Here is a 13591-nt window from a genome sequence, read left to right on the forward strand (position 1 = left end):
GAGAGAGGGAGAGAAAGAGAGGGAGAGGGAGAGAAAGAGAGTGAGAGTGCATTCTCTCTCTCTCTCTCTCCCTTTTGCTTGTTTAATGTTTAAATTACTTTCTTCTTTGCTTGTTTAGGAGAGGAAACGAGAGAGTAAGAGAGAAAGAGAGGGAGAGGGAGAGGGAAAGGGAAAGAAAGAGAAAGAGAAATAGAGGGAGAGGGAGAGAGAGGGGGAGGAAATAGGAGAGGGAGAGAAAGAAAAAGAGAGGGAGAAGGAGGGAGAGTGCATTCTCTCTCTCCCTCCCTCTCCCTTTTGCTTGTTTAATGTTTGAATCACTTTATTTTTTTCTTGTTTAGGAGAGGAAATGAGAGAGAAAGAGAGTGAGAGGGATAGGAAGGGGAAGGAAATGAGAGAGGGATAGAAAGAGAAAGAGAGGGAGAGTGCATTGTATCTCTCCCTCTCCCTTTTGCTTGGAGGATGTTTAAATCACTTTATTTTTTGCTTGTTTAGGAAATGAGAGAGAAAGAGAGATAGAGAGGGAGAGGGAGAAAAAGAGAGGGAGAGGGAGAGGGAGAGGGAGGGGGAGGGGAAGGAAATGAGAGAGGGAGAGAAAGAGGGAGGGGGAGGGAGAGGGAGCGAGGGAGCGAGGGAGAGGGAGAGGGAGAAAGAGGGAGAAAGAGGGAGGGAGAGGGAGAGGGAGGAGGAGGGAGGAAATGAGAGAGGGAGAGAAAGAGAACGAGAGGGTGAGGGAGAGGGTGAGAGAAAGAGAGGGAGAGGGTGAGGGAGAGGGAGAGGGAGAGGGAAGGGAATGAAATTTAAGATAATATACGTATCGATAATGGTATGCAATGTGCTTTGCATACGGCCACGTACTTCATCAAAATTAACCCAAAATTATTGTTATAGAAGTGGAGATCCCTTAAATTGAGTATAGGATAATTTCTCTCAGGTCTTATGACTATGAGTAGAATTGATTGAAATAAATTTTATTACTATAGTTGTAAAATTTCATAGATGGCGCGCATTAATTTTAAAATGGATTACTTATACTCAAAGCCGAGATATAACAAAAAATTATCTACCGGGACAAACAAATCGTTGAGCATGATACAAGGCCGAGATATAACATCGGAAAATCTCTCGACTACTATATACAATGCAAGGTTTATGGTCAACTTGCAAGTTGACGTACATCTCCAAAAAGCTATCCATTTAAGCCTCGTTTGCTGTAATGTAGATAAGATGGCAAACGAAGAAGGTCCTATTGTTCAAGACCGCGAGTCGTATCTTAATCAGCGTGTCCCATGTCCTTGCTCTCAATGCAAGTTGGCAATTAGACGAAAACGTCGATTGTCTATAGAACACGTACGACGATTTGGCGAGTTTCAACCTGAGATTATTGATCAGGCGATTGCAGATTTTCAGCAAACGGTATTTTCAAGTTAGCATTTTTCATGCATTGTACTCTCAAGCTAATTGAAAACCATACACAATAAGATTGGGTCTTGTTGGCAAATTTTGTGTCCAGGGGGGTGATGTCTCGACCCAAGGGGGAGAGCACCCTTTGCGGCCAATTAGAAGAGTTCTTGGACATGAGATGGATGGATGGCAGGAGCCAATAGACCACTCGCAAGGCCCATCTATATCGTCAATGCCAGAGGAGACAGACAACCTTCCCGACTTGCCTACAATCTTGGAGCCTGAGATGGAGGCAATGATCGATGCATTGATTCCCATGGATGTTGAGACATCTGACCCGCTTAGAGAGGAAGCATCCATACCATTATATGATGGGTGCCGAGTATCTCGGTTGAAGACATTGCTTGCACTCTTAAGTGTGCAAGCGAAATACGGTTGGAGCGATACGAGTGTGACTGAGTTATTCAGGTACCTTGCATACAGACTTCATTGTTTTTTTTTAAAACAGTATTATTGTAAATATGGATGGATTTTTCAAGGTGTTTTATGATGTTTTCAGGTTATTGAAATATCATATATTGCCACCTGCAAACACCATGCCTGAGTCTCGTGATGATGCACGACATGTTTTACGGAAGCTTGGCATGGACTACAATAACATCCATGCATGTATCAACGACTGCATATTGTTTCGAGATGAATACGAGACTATGGAGACATGTCCAAAGTGTGGTGCTCACAGGTATCGACAGGACTTGCAAGGGCAGACCATCCCTCAAAAAGTCCTCAGACACTTTCCGCTCATCCCCCGCATAAACCACATGTTTCGCACGTCTGCCATGGCAAGCTTGACAACGTGGCATGTGCAGAATAGGTCTACGGATGGAGTGCAACGAATATCAGCAGATTCGCGCGCATGGAGCCACATTGACTCTACCTTCCCAGGCTTTGCGCGAGAGCCAAGGAATCTTCGGCTCGGTCTCGCCATGGATGGTGTGAACCCATTCGGTCTGCGCTCGACTTCTTACAGTGTGTGGCCTATAGTGCTTGTCAACTACAACATTCCTCCATGGCTTTCTACGAAGAAAGGACATCTCATCCTTAGCTTGCTCGTCCCGGGCCGCTACAAAGTAAAAAATATGGACGTGTATCTTCGTCCATTAGTCGATGAGCTTAAGATTTTGTGGGAGGAGGGGGTCACGGTGCAAGATATGAGCAGGCGCGATGGTCGGCGGTCAGCCAACATTCGAGCCATTCTCATGTGGACGATGCATGACTTTCCGGGATTGGGAGAGTGCTCAGGTGAGCAGACATTTGTTCACGCCGGTAATATCTATATTTTATTTCATTCAATCAAGTATTCACTAGGTCGTGGATCGCCTTGCAGGTCTCGTTACCTCAGGTTATCATGCATGTCCATTGTGTGGGCCACAGTTAGACTCCCGAAGGTCACGAACCATGAAGAAGATGGTATATCAAGGACACGCCACTTTCTTGCCGGAGGATCATGAACTCAGGGAAGGTTTTCTTGGACGACCTCCAGCACGTATGAACGCTGCAAGCTGGTACGAGCTGAAAATGGTAAACCCGGAATCACATCCAAATGGAATGCGACGGTTCTCAGTTTTCTACGAGTTGCCATATTGGACCCACTTACAGGTCAACCACTTGTTGGATCCCATGCATATTTTCAAAAATGTGGGCAGCTTGCTATGGGACCACATCACAGGAAAGAGAGACACTATAGGGTCACGAATGGATTTAAAGGAGGTAGGTAAGATGGAGGCGCTTTGGCCGCAGTCGAGTGCTGAAGGGGGAGTGCAGCTTCCTCGCGCTCCCTGGGTTTTGTCTACCAAAGAAGAGCGCATTGTGAAGCAAGTAATCAAGTCTATCCGCACTCCGACGGGTATGATGCGTTCTCTCAGGTCCGCATTTTCTAAAGATGACCAAATGTCTGGGCTAAAATCCCATGATTGGCATAAGATATGTCAGGTTTGTGAACAGAATGGATTTTAATAAGCGTGGACATTTTGAAATTTGAAAAGTGACCATTATTCTTAATGCTTTCTCATTTGTGGCAGTTTGTCCTACCGATCGCGATCGCGGGATGCCTAACTCCAGAAATTCGTGGGGCCATTTACAAGCTGTCGACTTTGGTGCAATGGATCTCACAGAAAGAGATTAAGACGTCCTCTATTGAATCCGCAAGGCGGGGAGCAGTTGAGACGGTCTGTCTCTTTGAGAAATACCTGCCCACTAGCATGCTCACGATACAAGTTCACCTTCTTGTGCATCTTGTGGACGAAGTGGAGATTGCCGGACCTGTCCATACGCGATGGATGTTCTTCCTGGAGCGCTTCATGAAAACCCTGAAAGGCTTTGTGCGACAACGAGCTCGTCCGGAAGGTAGCATGGCGGAGGGTTGGTTGGTGTCAGAGGCATTAGTGCATATCTCACAATGGCTACCAACGGTGGAACCAGACAATGAAATGCTATGGACGCTCAAGGACGATGACAGGCTGACTGGAGATGTGGTGGTTGGAAATGGGGTAGAAAAAAGAATGGATGCCTCAATGGAAGAGAAAGTGAATCGCTTTTGTATGTTGCACCATGCCTCCATGGAGACGTGGCTCGCCAAGTACCAGATTGCAAGGCAAGATCGAGAGGAAGCGCGAGCTGAATTCCGACGCAGTACGCGTCACCAACCGATTCGATATCCCGAAGGCATGGAGGAGATGCCGCGGTTTATGTCAACACGATGGTTGCATGGAGCCTTGATCGCAGCATCCAGCGAAGGGGCAGAGGTCTCAATGGAGGAGTGGGAGTTCTCGAGGGGATGTAGTCCAAAGGTAATGAGGGGTTTAGAATGTGTCGTATCTGAATTTGTTTGCTACATCTAATTTGAGTGTTTCAATGTGCAGTACAAAATATATAGTGCAGCGTGGTCGCGCGGACGGCATTTTCGGGTGGAGCGTATTGACAAAATGCGCTCCACAATGGACTGTGGTGTCATGGCAAGGTTTGAGCAAGAGAGCCGGCGACGAGCAACGGATCCGAACACGGTTGTGGATGAGATGGAGTATTTTGGGAATTTGCAAAGTATTATTACGGTGGATTACCGTAGCTTCTCCATGATAATATTCGATGTGCAGTGGTTCAAAGTGGTACTTGGAGGAGCTGGCGCAACGGTTCGACGAGGTCCATCTGGATTTCTCGAAATAGATTCCAAAAAAAAATGGATGGATTTGCGCGACACCTTTGTGTTGCCGGCACATTGTGAACAGGTAATCTTCTAGTCATTTGCTTGCTAATTGTAATACGACATGCTTTATGTCACAATGGTTTGAAGACGGTTTGTAAGTGTTTGTGAACAGGTAATCTTCTATCCAAATCCCCGACAACCTCGATGGTGGTATGTTATACCTTCAACTCCTAGAGGTGCGAGAGTATACGATCAAAGCGATGTTCCAGGCATAGATAAAGAATATATGCAAATAGAGGGATCGAAATTACAAGGGGTGGAGGCCACCGCAAGCTTGGAGCCCGCATCGGCTAACAATGATGGAAATACAGAAGTCGTAGAATTTTTTGAGAACGAGGCAGACTCGTTCTTTTGTGGTGACATGTCTATCGACCTTCCAGTGTATGCAGAGTTATGTCAGGAGATTAACATGGGACCATAGAATACTTCATTCTTGGAGAATTGTATTACTCAATTCGTTGTTTAGATCTTCCATAAAGGTAGATAAGATATGCATTTTAAGATGGATTTTTCAAAAATGATTTATATTAATGCGCTTTGTATAGTTTCAATTGATTATTCTAACATTATTTTTTATCTCTGCAGGTATCTTTATTTTCAGGATGAGTCGAGGGATGAGCGATGAGGAGTTTCAGGAGATGATGGCACGTATGTCTCCAGATCAGCTCGCGAGATTCAGAGAGATAGCAGATCAGGAGCTGTCTCGTTCTTCGTCAGGGCGCTCTGCTAGATCAGCTTCAGTGCGATCAGATGCTTCAGCTTCGAGCAGACGATCTCGACGCTCGCGACTTGGGCCAGAGGGAGGGACTGCGACTGCAGGAGGATCAGGGGGGTGCTGCTGTGGAGACACGGACGCGGTGTCTCCGTCTCGTCGTTCAGCTAGAGCTCGGTCACCTCCAGGATTTGTCACACCTGTGGGGACGTCCACTCCAGTTACTCCGGCTTTTGCGCAGCCGTCGGCAGATGTCACGCCTTTTGGTGGCACTCCTTTTGGTGGCACCCCCTCTGGTGGCACTCCTTTTGGTGGCACCCCCTCTGGTGGCACCCCTTTCAGTGGCACTCCGGGAGAGGGTACCCCCGTCGGTACACCGGATGTTCAGGGGTCTCCTGGATATGCCCAGGAGCGTGGACGGAGATGGGAGAGGGCCCATACGAGGCACACTCCTAGGGATTATGGATACCTAGTGGATGGCAGGTCAGGAGCTATCATCATGAATGATGAGGGGAGGAGGGTGATAGCTCGCATGAGGGAGTTGTGCCAACAAGTTTTTCGGCACAACGTCCTGGATCATTGGAGGAACATACCGGAGGGGAGCAAGGAGTACATAGTAGCATCCTTGCATGAGGAGTTCCCGGTGCCAGCCGCAGTGGATAGATTCTCTACGGGCTGGATGATGGATTGCATGCGTGCATACATGTCACATAGACGATCCGACGCACGCAAGGCAATCAAGAGTGGGGCTCCAAAGCCCGAGTGGTTAGATGCAGAGGACTGGCGCCGACTGAGGGAGGAGGCTACAAATTTGCCAGGACGTTGGAGTCAGCAGCGGGAGGCGGCGAGGGCACGAATCGAGGCCGGATCGGTACATCATCTTGGGAGTGGCGGCCACAGGACATATTTGGAGGACTTTGTAAGTTTCTCTTTTGTTTTGCTTATTTGTTTTTTTGAGATATTATTTGTACTGACAATCATATTTCTAACAGTTAGCATTTTGTTTTCTTTGCAGCACTCCATTACAAATCGTGATCCGCAAGGCCTTGAGACTCAATATGCAGAGAGGCACGGTCTCAGATCATTGATCGACCGATTGTACAGACGCGGCAGCCCAGTAAGTCTCTCATCTTTCATGTCCGTAGTTACCATGAGATATTTGAATGCATTATTGTATGGTGGATTGATATGTTGTTTCTTTTTCTGCAGAATCCGTTTGATGCTCCTTTGCAGAGGGACGAGCTTTCGGGGGACGACGATTTGTAGCTCGCCCTCGGATCCTTAGCGCTCACATACCTTTAGTTTTTAGTCGCCCGATCTATATAGACATTTTCTATGTATTAGTGATATTGTTTTATGATTGTACCAATCGCATTTTATGTGATATCATGTATTTATTTCATCTATCAGTTTTATGATTTCAGTATAGATTCTTTTTGTTTGCAAACGCTTTGTATGCAGCAGTGCAGAAACTATTTTGTATGGCTCTCATACAGCACACAGTGCTATATGTGGCAGGGCAGCAAGCTGCCCTGCCACAAAATTTTTTTTCCTCTGTTACCGTCGCTATTTGCGTCGCAAATTTACTGCAGACGTCGCTATTGTCGTCGCTATCAGCGTCGCAAATTCTCTGCAACCGTCGCTATATGCGTCGCTATTTGCGTCGCTATATGCGTCGCATTTGCGACGCATATAGCGACGCATATAGCGACGCAAATAGCGACGATTCCATGGCGTCGTCAATAACGACGCTTTTTCCGACGACGGGGGCAAATTTTGTTGTTTGTATTTTCGTCGCTTTAAACGTCGCTATAAGGTCTATATCTTGTAGTGCCGGCCGAACCTACTAGGATCAACTTGAATTTTTGGGTTCCTAAAATCAAACGGGTCTCCTAATAGCCAGCTAGCGTCAGTAATTTCGAGCTTCCACTTCCTACTTGATTACTCAAACTGAAGCAGACTTGCCATTGCACTTGATTCAAAGAGAATGGGAGATGAAGGGGAGTGTGGTATGTCAAGCCTCCTGCCCATAAGGCAAAATCCCATTCCGGCCCCCTAAAACAATGCAAGTCGGTTCTACCTAACGACTAGTTCAATTGATCGTCTTCCTATCTCTATCGTCGATTTAGAAAAGCTTCTAGCTAATTGGGACTACCCTACCATTGGACGGATCCGTCGAGGGTCACGCCCACCCGCTTTCCTTTGATGACAGTCTCATCTTTAGTTTTTTAATTACCCACATCACATTTATTGAAACATATACAACCAGCTTTCTTAATTAGTCTGTTAAACCACAAGTTCCTTTACGTAATTTATTTCACAGATACGCATACAATTCAAACAACCCTTGAATTTTTTTAAAAAAAAAATATTATATTGTAAGTTTATTATAATTTTCATCTTTCTCATCCTACGGAAGATCTATAGAATTCCACCAGGGTATTCTGTTCACCAAGATTCCTCCCCTTTTAACTAGTATTAGGGTTTCAAGATCCTATCCTCGGTCGCAAAGGGGCTCTTCTAATTCTAGGAGTAATGCGGAATTTACGGCTAGAGCCCCCCCTAGCATCCACATTTCCTATTGCTTAAGACTATCCCTATGGGGACAGACCTTTCAGCTACATAGCCGGTCTAAGCCTCTTAAAGCGATAATCATGACCCCCTCGAAGTAGGGTCTTGCAGCTAGCTTGGGGGTATCCTAGTGTGATCTTTCCTTTTATCATGTTTGTCAATGTTTATAATGAGAGATCTAGATTCTAGCAAACACAAACAATCCTTTCAAATAATCACAATCACACCATCATGCCATTCACACCTTCACATAGCCAAGGTAGATCATTAACCCAAGGTAACCTTTCATTCTAACGAGGATTCTTCTTCCCATAAAGAAGTATTGAGTAGAAATCTTTCAACATTGTTAAGCAAGACACGAATTTCCCGTTTAGGGCTAAATTACCTAACATATGCGAATTTTCTTTAGTTGGTACTTAGAAAAATATTGTGATAATAATTTAACGAGATGATTTACAAGATTCTTTAAATAGACTTTCACTTTTTAAGCGTTAATCAACTCTTGACCATTGTCGCATTTGGCAATAAATATATCAAGTTATTTTACTAATTTTGAGTGTGCATAACATCATTTACTCATTTTGTGCAATAACCTCATGGAACTATTTTTATCATGATTTTACTTATAATCTAGATTAGTCTATCTACAAATCATAGGTAGCAACTAAGTATTTGTGCATGTATTAATACGCTCTCTAGATGAAACTAATATCTCATGTAAGCGTCAATGAAAAAGCTAACATTTTATGTACTTAATTTTGAAAAACACCTTATTATTTTATGTGGCAATATGAAAATAATAGCATATTTCTAAGTTGTAAACAAGCTGGTTTGGCACGACGTCATTGGGAATTTCGCATCTTTGCTTGCACTTGTGTTCACCACTCCCGATGTTCCAGTTTGGTAGTGGAAATTCAAGTAACCTCGAGCACTCCTCTATGTCTAGCAATACCCATTCTTTGACCGGTTGTGGTGGATTTCATGATCTTTCCACCTCATTGCTTTGGAGCCATCATTCGCAAGTGGGTTCCAAAGGTAGAGAAGGTGCAATGAATTCGAGATGCGAGAGCATGAGAGTAGCTTGTCGAGTTGAAGATCGAGACAAGGGAGATTGAGTTAATTCGTTTCCTCTCTAACCCCCTCTCTAATTCCCTCTCTTGCAACCTCTCAGGATCTTCTTTCCTCTCTCTCTCTCTTTCTAATTCTCCCCCTCTCTAGCTCCCTCTCGCAGCCTCTGGGGGAGGGGGGATATCCTTCTACCTCCCTCTCTTTTCCTCCCTCTTGCTCTATAATCCTGAGAAGGGCCTCTTTCCCTCTTACTTGGACTCTCTCAACTACTCCCCATGCCTCTTATTTATAGAGCTATATTAGAGAAGAAGGGTTGTGGCTAAGAAGAAGAGCTCTTTATGGAGGGGATATTGGCAGAATTAGCAATCTGAAGCTTCCAAGATGCAATCTAATGCTCAAATCGCAAATCTTATGGTTCAGTTGATTCCAAAAGGAGGTAAAACCATACGACACCTGCTCAAAAATCTTCGAGATCACTACTTCTTCTCCCCGTTCAAAGTGATATTTGTTGCCTGTAAACTGCAATCGTGACACGCGTGATTTCGTCAATCCTTCTTTTTGCATTAAATCTCCAAAACTGGCTACAAAAGCCACTTTCTTTTTTTACATGGCACACTGTTCTAGAAGTTTCCATAGCTTTTTAGGATATTTACAATAAATAATATTCAAAATATCAAAAATATGCTAGTTTTATCCAAAAATCTAGTATTTTTGGGCCATCCATACTATAGACACTGATAGTAGTGACTAATATGCCTCGTAACTCTCATTCACATGGTAACCTCCGTGATAGGTGGCTACAATCCTTTTCAATCTAGAAAAAATGTCGGGTTAGGATCCTCAGTTTTTTTTTGCTCGAGATCTTGTCTATTTAATGATTTTAGAGTTCTTCAAGTCCATTTTGCGATAAGTCAAGAATATTTTAAATCAAAGTTGGGATATCACAAAGTAGGGGGTTGTTGAGTGGTTAAAGTACGCTGAATTATGATGTTTCATGATGCATATCATATAGGGTGCAATGTTGTTTAAAATTTAAAGGGTCTAGTAGCACAAGAGTGTTCGATACTAGCCCTAAGCAATGAAGCACCATTGTAGTAGAAGAAAAGCATGAAAGGAATTATCTTTGCACTTTCATGTTGATGATTTTTAATGAATAAACTTGTTTGAGCACAATGGTCATAAACAATTGCATTGACACAACATGTGGTATCATACCCTGGATGCATAGCATATGTTCATATGAGTGATGGCCTACATCGAGAGTGCGAGGTATCCTAAGCTGTAGGGCTAGATACCTGGTTCCTTGGGAGTTATTTAGTGAGATTTATCTATTATCTCCTAGTTCGTTTAACTAAAAGAGTGGAGTGTGTTCGGAATGTGTTCTATGTTCATGGCGCATCTTGGGGCCAATCCCCAAGGTGGTATATAACACCAGCATGTTTAGGACTCCCTTTGAGGAGTGGGAAAGGATTTACTCATTGGACTACAAAATCATACAAATGCAAAGCTCTTAGACTCTCCTGGTCGTGAGGATGTGTGGGGTGGTTTTACGTGAGTAGTAGAGGCCCGCCGGCTAGTGCCATAGAGCTAGTATCGAGCCCGTTTTAGGTCCTAACACTTGGCCTAAAGTAAGACAACATGGTTGAACATGGTATCCCATTTTAATAAGAGTACCTTTGTAGTGTAGAGTAGGATAAAATCCAATTTCTTTTAGCTTGTGATTCAACAAATACTTGATAAAACCCTCTAGCAACAAATATATAATAGACCAAACTATAGTGAGCTTGATAAGTACTTAAAAACCGCTTTGAGAAGTCTGTTAGAATATCAAGATCATGTTACTATTCAATCAGTCTATCTTTATGTGTGTGACCAACATTAGCTGGATATAGCTGTACACGTGTGTGACATTCAATAAGTTAGTGTAGTTAGTGACTTAACCGCAGTTAGTCTTGGTTAGTCATACCTATTTGTGCAAGTCTCTTTCAGTTAGTATGATGGAAGAATAATGGAAGAACAACAATGAGCTGAGACTCATCTTCCGCTCCACTCTATCTCTCTCCCTCTCTCTTCCAACATGGTATCAAAGCTTAAACGCCTGAAGCCTGAAGGCTTGGCAATGGCCATTTGACATCAAGACATCATATCTAAAGAAAATGTCATCAAAGGAGACTGTGCCTACATCCCGTATTTTGTAGAAGCTATATCTTTCTACAAAACGGTTTTTGAGAAACACCTCACAATTCTTGACTATTTTGACATAGTCTACAACTTTGTAGAAGAAAGTTTTTTCAAATTCCTCACAGATTTTGAGATATTCAACACAGACCTGTGCAGACTAGCTGTTTACAAACATCAGGTGATTCTAGGGCACTGGTGGCTTTCATCCTAACAATGTATATGTCCTTATTATCATGCATTTGAGCATGATATTGAAGTATTAAATGCTCATTTTTGAAGCTTATTTGCAGGCTAGAAATAGTAAACTGGTTGCTATCCTGAATTTGGAAACAATATACCTACAGGGTTGAAGTATCTGTGATGCTTATTTGTAGTGACAAGTGCTTTGATCATACTACTTGAGTGGTAGATGCTTTTTGGAATATTGTGAGTGCTGAAAGTCCAAATTTTGGACTGATTTGTTGCTGGTTATACCAAGGTATTGACTGGTTATTGTCTGCAAGAAGGATACCTATCATCTTCACTTGACGTGCATACAATATATTATGACCGGTTGGGCATGTATCAACTCTTGCATAGAGTGGCAACTGAATGAGATGTTTTGGGGATATTTTGAGGTCTAAATACTCTTGTTTTAACATAGAAAATACTAATGGTTATAGCAATGGGTTGGATGTATTTGGTACTACTACCTACATACAGTACGAACATTGATACTTGTATGGACATAGTTTGTTGCTGGGATGTTTTGCCATTACCATTGAATGTTTTGAACTGATTTGAGCTTGGTTTATGCTCAGTTGACTGTGTTTTTTCATTGTTGGAATACAGTTTACAGCAAGAAGGTTGTCAGGAAAATTATCCTGAATTACAAGAATTTGTCCTGAATAGCAGGAAACTAGTCCTGAAATGTAGGAAAATGAGTCAGATACTTACATGTTGTATACATCACTGAATACCTAAGCTGCAACTATGGAAAATTCTCAAGGCACTGACAATATCACTCAAATTGTGGGAGAAAAGCTGAACAACAAAAATTTTGCTTTATGGAAGTTTCGTATGAAGAATTTTTTGGTTGGCAGAGGTTATTGGGACTTTTATATAGGTGATGAGGCTGAACCTAAAATACATGAAAGGAATCCGATAAATGATTAGAAAATGGCTCATAAGCTATGGACTGAGAGAGCATGCAAGGTGTTACATTGGTTTTCCTTATGTATATCAGATGATATGGTTATAAAGATTACTACATGCAGTTCCCCAAAGGATGCATGGGACATACTCATGAAGAATTATGGAAATGTAACACATGCAATAAATTTTCAGCTAAAGCAATAGTTCAATAACACCTCTAGGAATGGCAAAAGCATTCAATCCTACACTACAGAGATCATGAACATAGCGGATCAGCTTGCCACCATTGGATCTTCAATGTTTCAGGATGATATGGTTGTAGTGACATTGAATGAACTTGGCAAAGAGTATAAAGCATTTGATACGTTTATTTCTGTGAGAGTTGAATCCCCTGATTGGGATGAGCTGATTGCTTTGGTGCTGCATGAGGAAGTTAAGCTTGGGCTGAATACAGGTTCTAGTATGTCTCAAATCAGAGACATTGTTCTTTACTCTAGCCAACCTGGCAGAGGCGGCGAGGCTCTTTTTCAGGTCGAGGAGACACTCGAAATGCTTATGGATAACATCAGCAGAATGCCTAGCATGGCACAAATACATAGGGCTAGCATGGATCTGGCGGCTTTAGAGGCAGGGGGAGATCACCCCATGGTAGAGGTGGTGGATCTAGTTCATGGCAATCAAATGATCAATCAAACAGAGATAAGGACTATCATTACGGCGGGAAATATGGACACATTGCAAAGGATTGTTATAAGAAGCAAGGAGATATGAAGGCAAAGGGCAAACAGCATGGGCACTATGCATCTTCTAGCGGTGCTCATGATGAGCAGGTAGACAGATTGTTTACCATGCAGCATATGTCTAAGAATGCATCTAGGCAGAACAAAGATGAGAGATGGTACATTGATTCAGGGGCTTCAAATCATATGACACCCCATGGAGAATGGTTTGATGAGATGGTTGCAGGTTCACATGGTTATGTGTGTACTGGGGATGACACCCAACATGACATTCAGCACACACGAATTGTTCTATTGTTGATGCTTGATGGCAATAAAAAGAGCCTGCATGATGTACTACATGTACCTACAATAACCAAGAATCTTTTGTCAGTTGGACAGATGGCAGAATAGAATCTACAAGTGAGATTTAATAGAGATGGATGCTTTGTTGAAGAATATGGTAATGGTTGCAAATTGATTGCTAGAGGCCAAAGAGATGGCAGAATGTTTACTCTTGATGCGTCAATTCCAGAATTGAAA

The 13591-nt window shown here is 43.0% G+C and overlaps 1 protein-coding gene across 1 annotated transcript; it reads left to right on the forward strand.

Annotated features, from left to right (window-relative positions):
• Positions 1-1633: 1633 nt before the first annotated feature.
• Positions 1634-12082, forward strand: LOC148025991 (uncharacterized). The gene is made up of 3 exons (XM_087692040.1): positions 1634-1869; positions 1961-2070; positions 12027-12082. Exons 1-3 carry the CDS (start codon positions 1634-1636, stop codon positions 12080-12082), a joined length of 402 nt encoding a protein of 133 aa, XP_087548166.1.
• The last annotated feature ends 1509 nt before the right edge of the window (positions 12083-13591 follow it).

Source organism: Lygodium microphyllum, chromosome 14, assembly GCF_053477565.2.
Source record: "Lygodium microphyllum isolate KBCC chromosome 14, Lygodium_microphyllum_v1.1.10, whole genome shotgun sequence".
NCBI classification, from domain to species: domain Eukaryota; kingdom Viridiplantae; phylum Streptophyta; class Polypodiopsida; order Schizaeales; family Lygodiaceae; genus Lygodium; species Lygodium microphyllum.

Coding starts and splice junctions, on each gene's coding strand:
- LOC148025991 (XM_087692040.1), top strand. CDS start 1,634: ATGCCAGAGGAGACAGACAACCTTCCCGACTTGCCTACAATCTTGGAG. Junction 1,870..1,960: donor AGTGTGACTGAGTTATTCAG/GTACCTTGCATA, acceptor TGATGTTTTCAG/GTTATTGAAATATCATATAT. Junction 2,071..12,026: donor CTACAATAACATCCATGCAT/GTATCAACGACT, acceptor GTTGGAATACAG/TTTACAGCAAGAAGGTTGTC.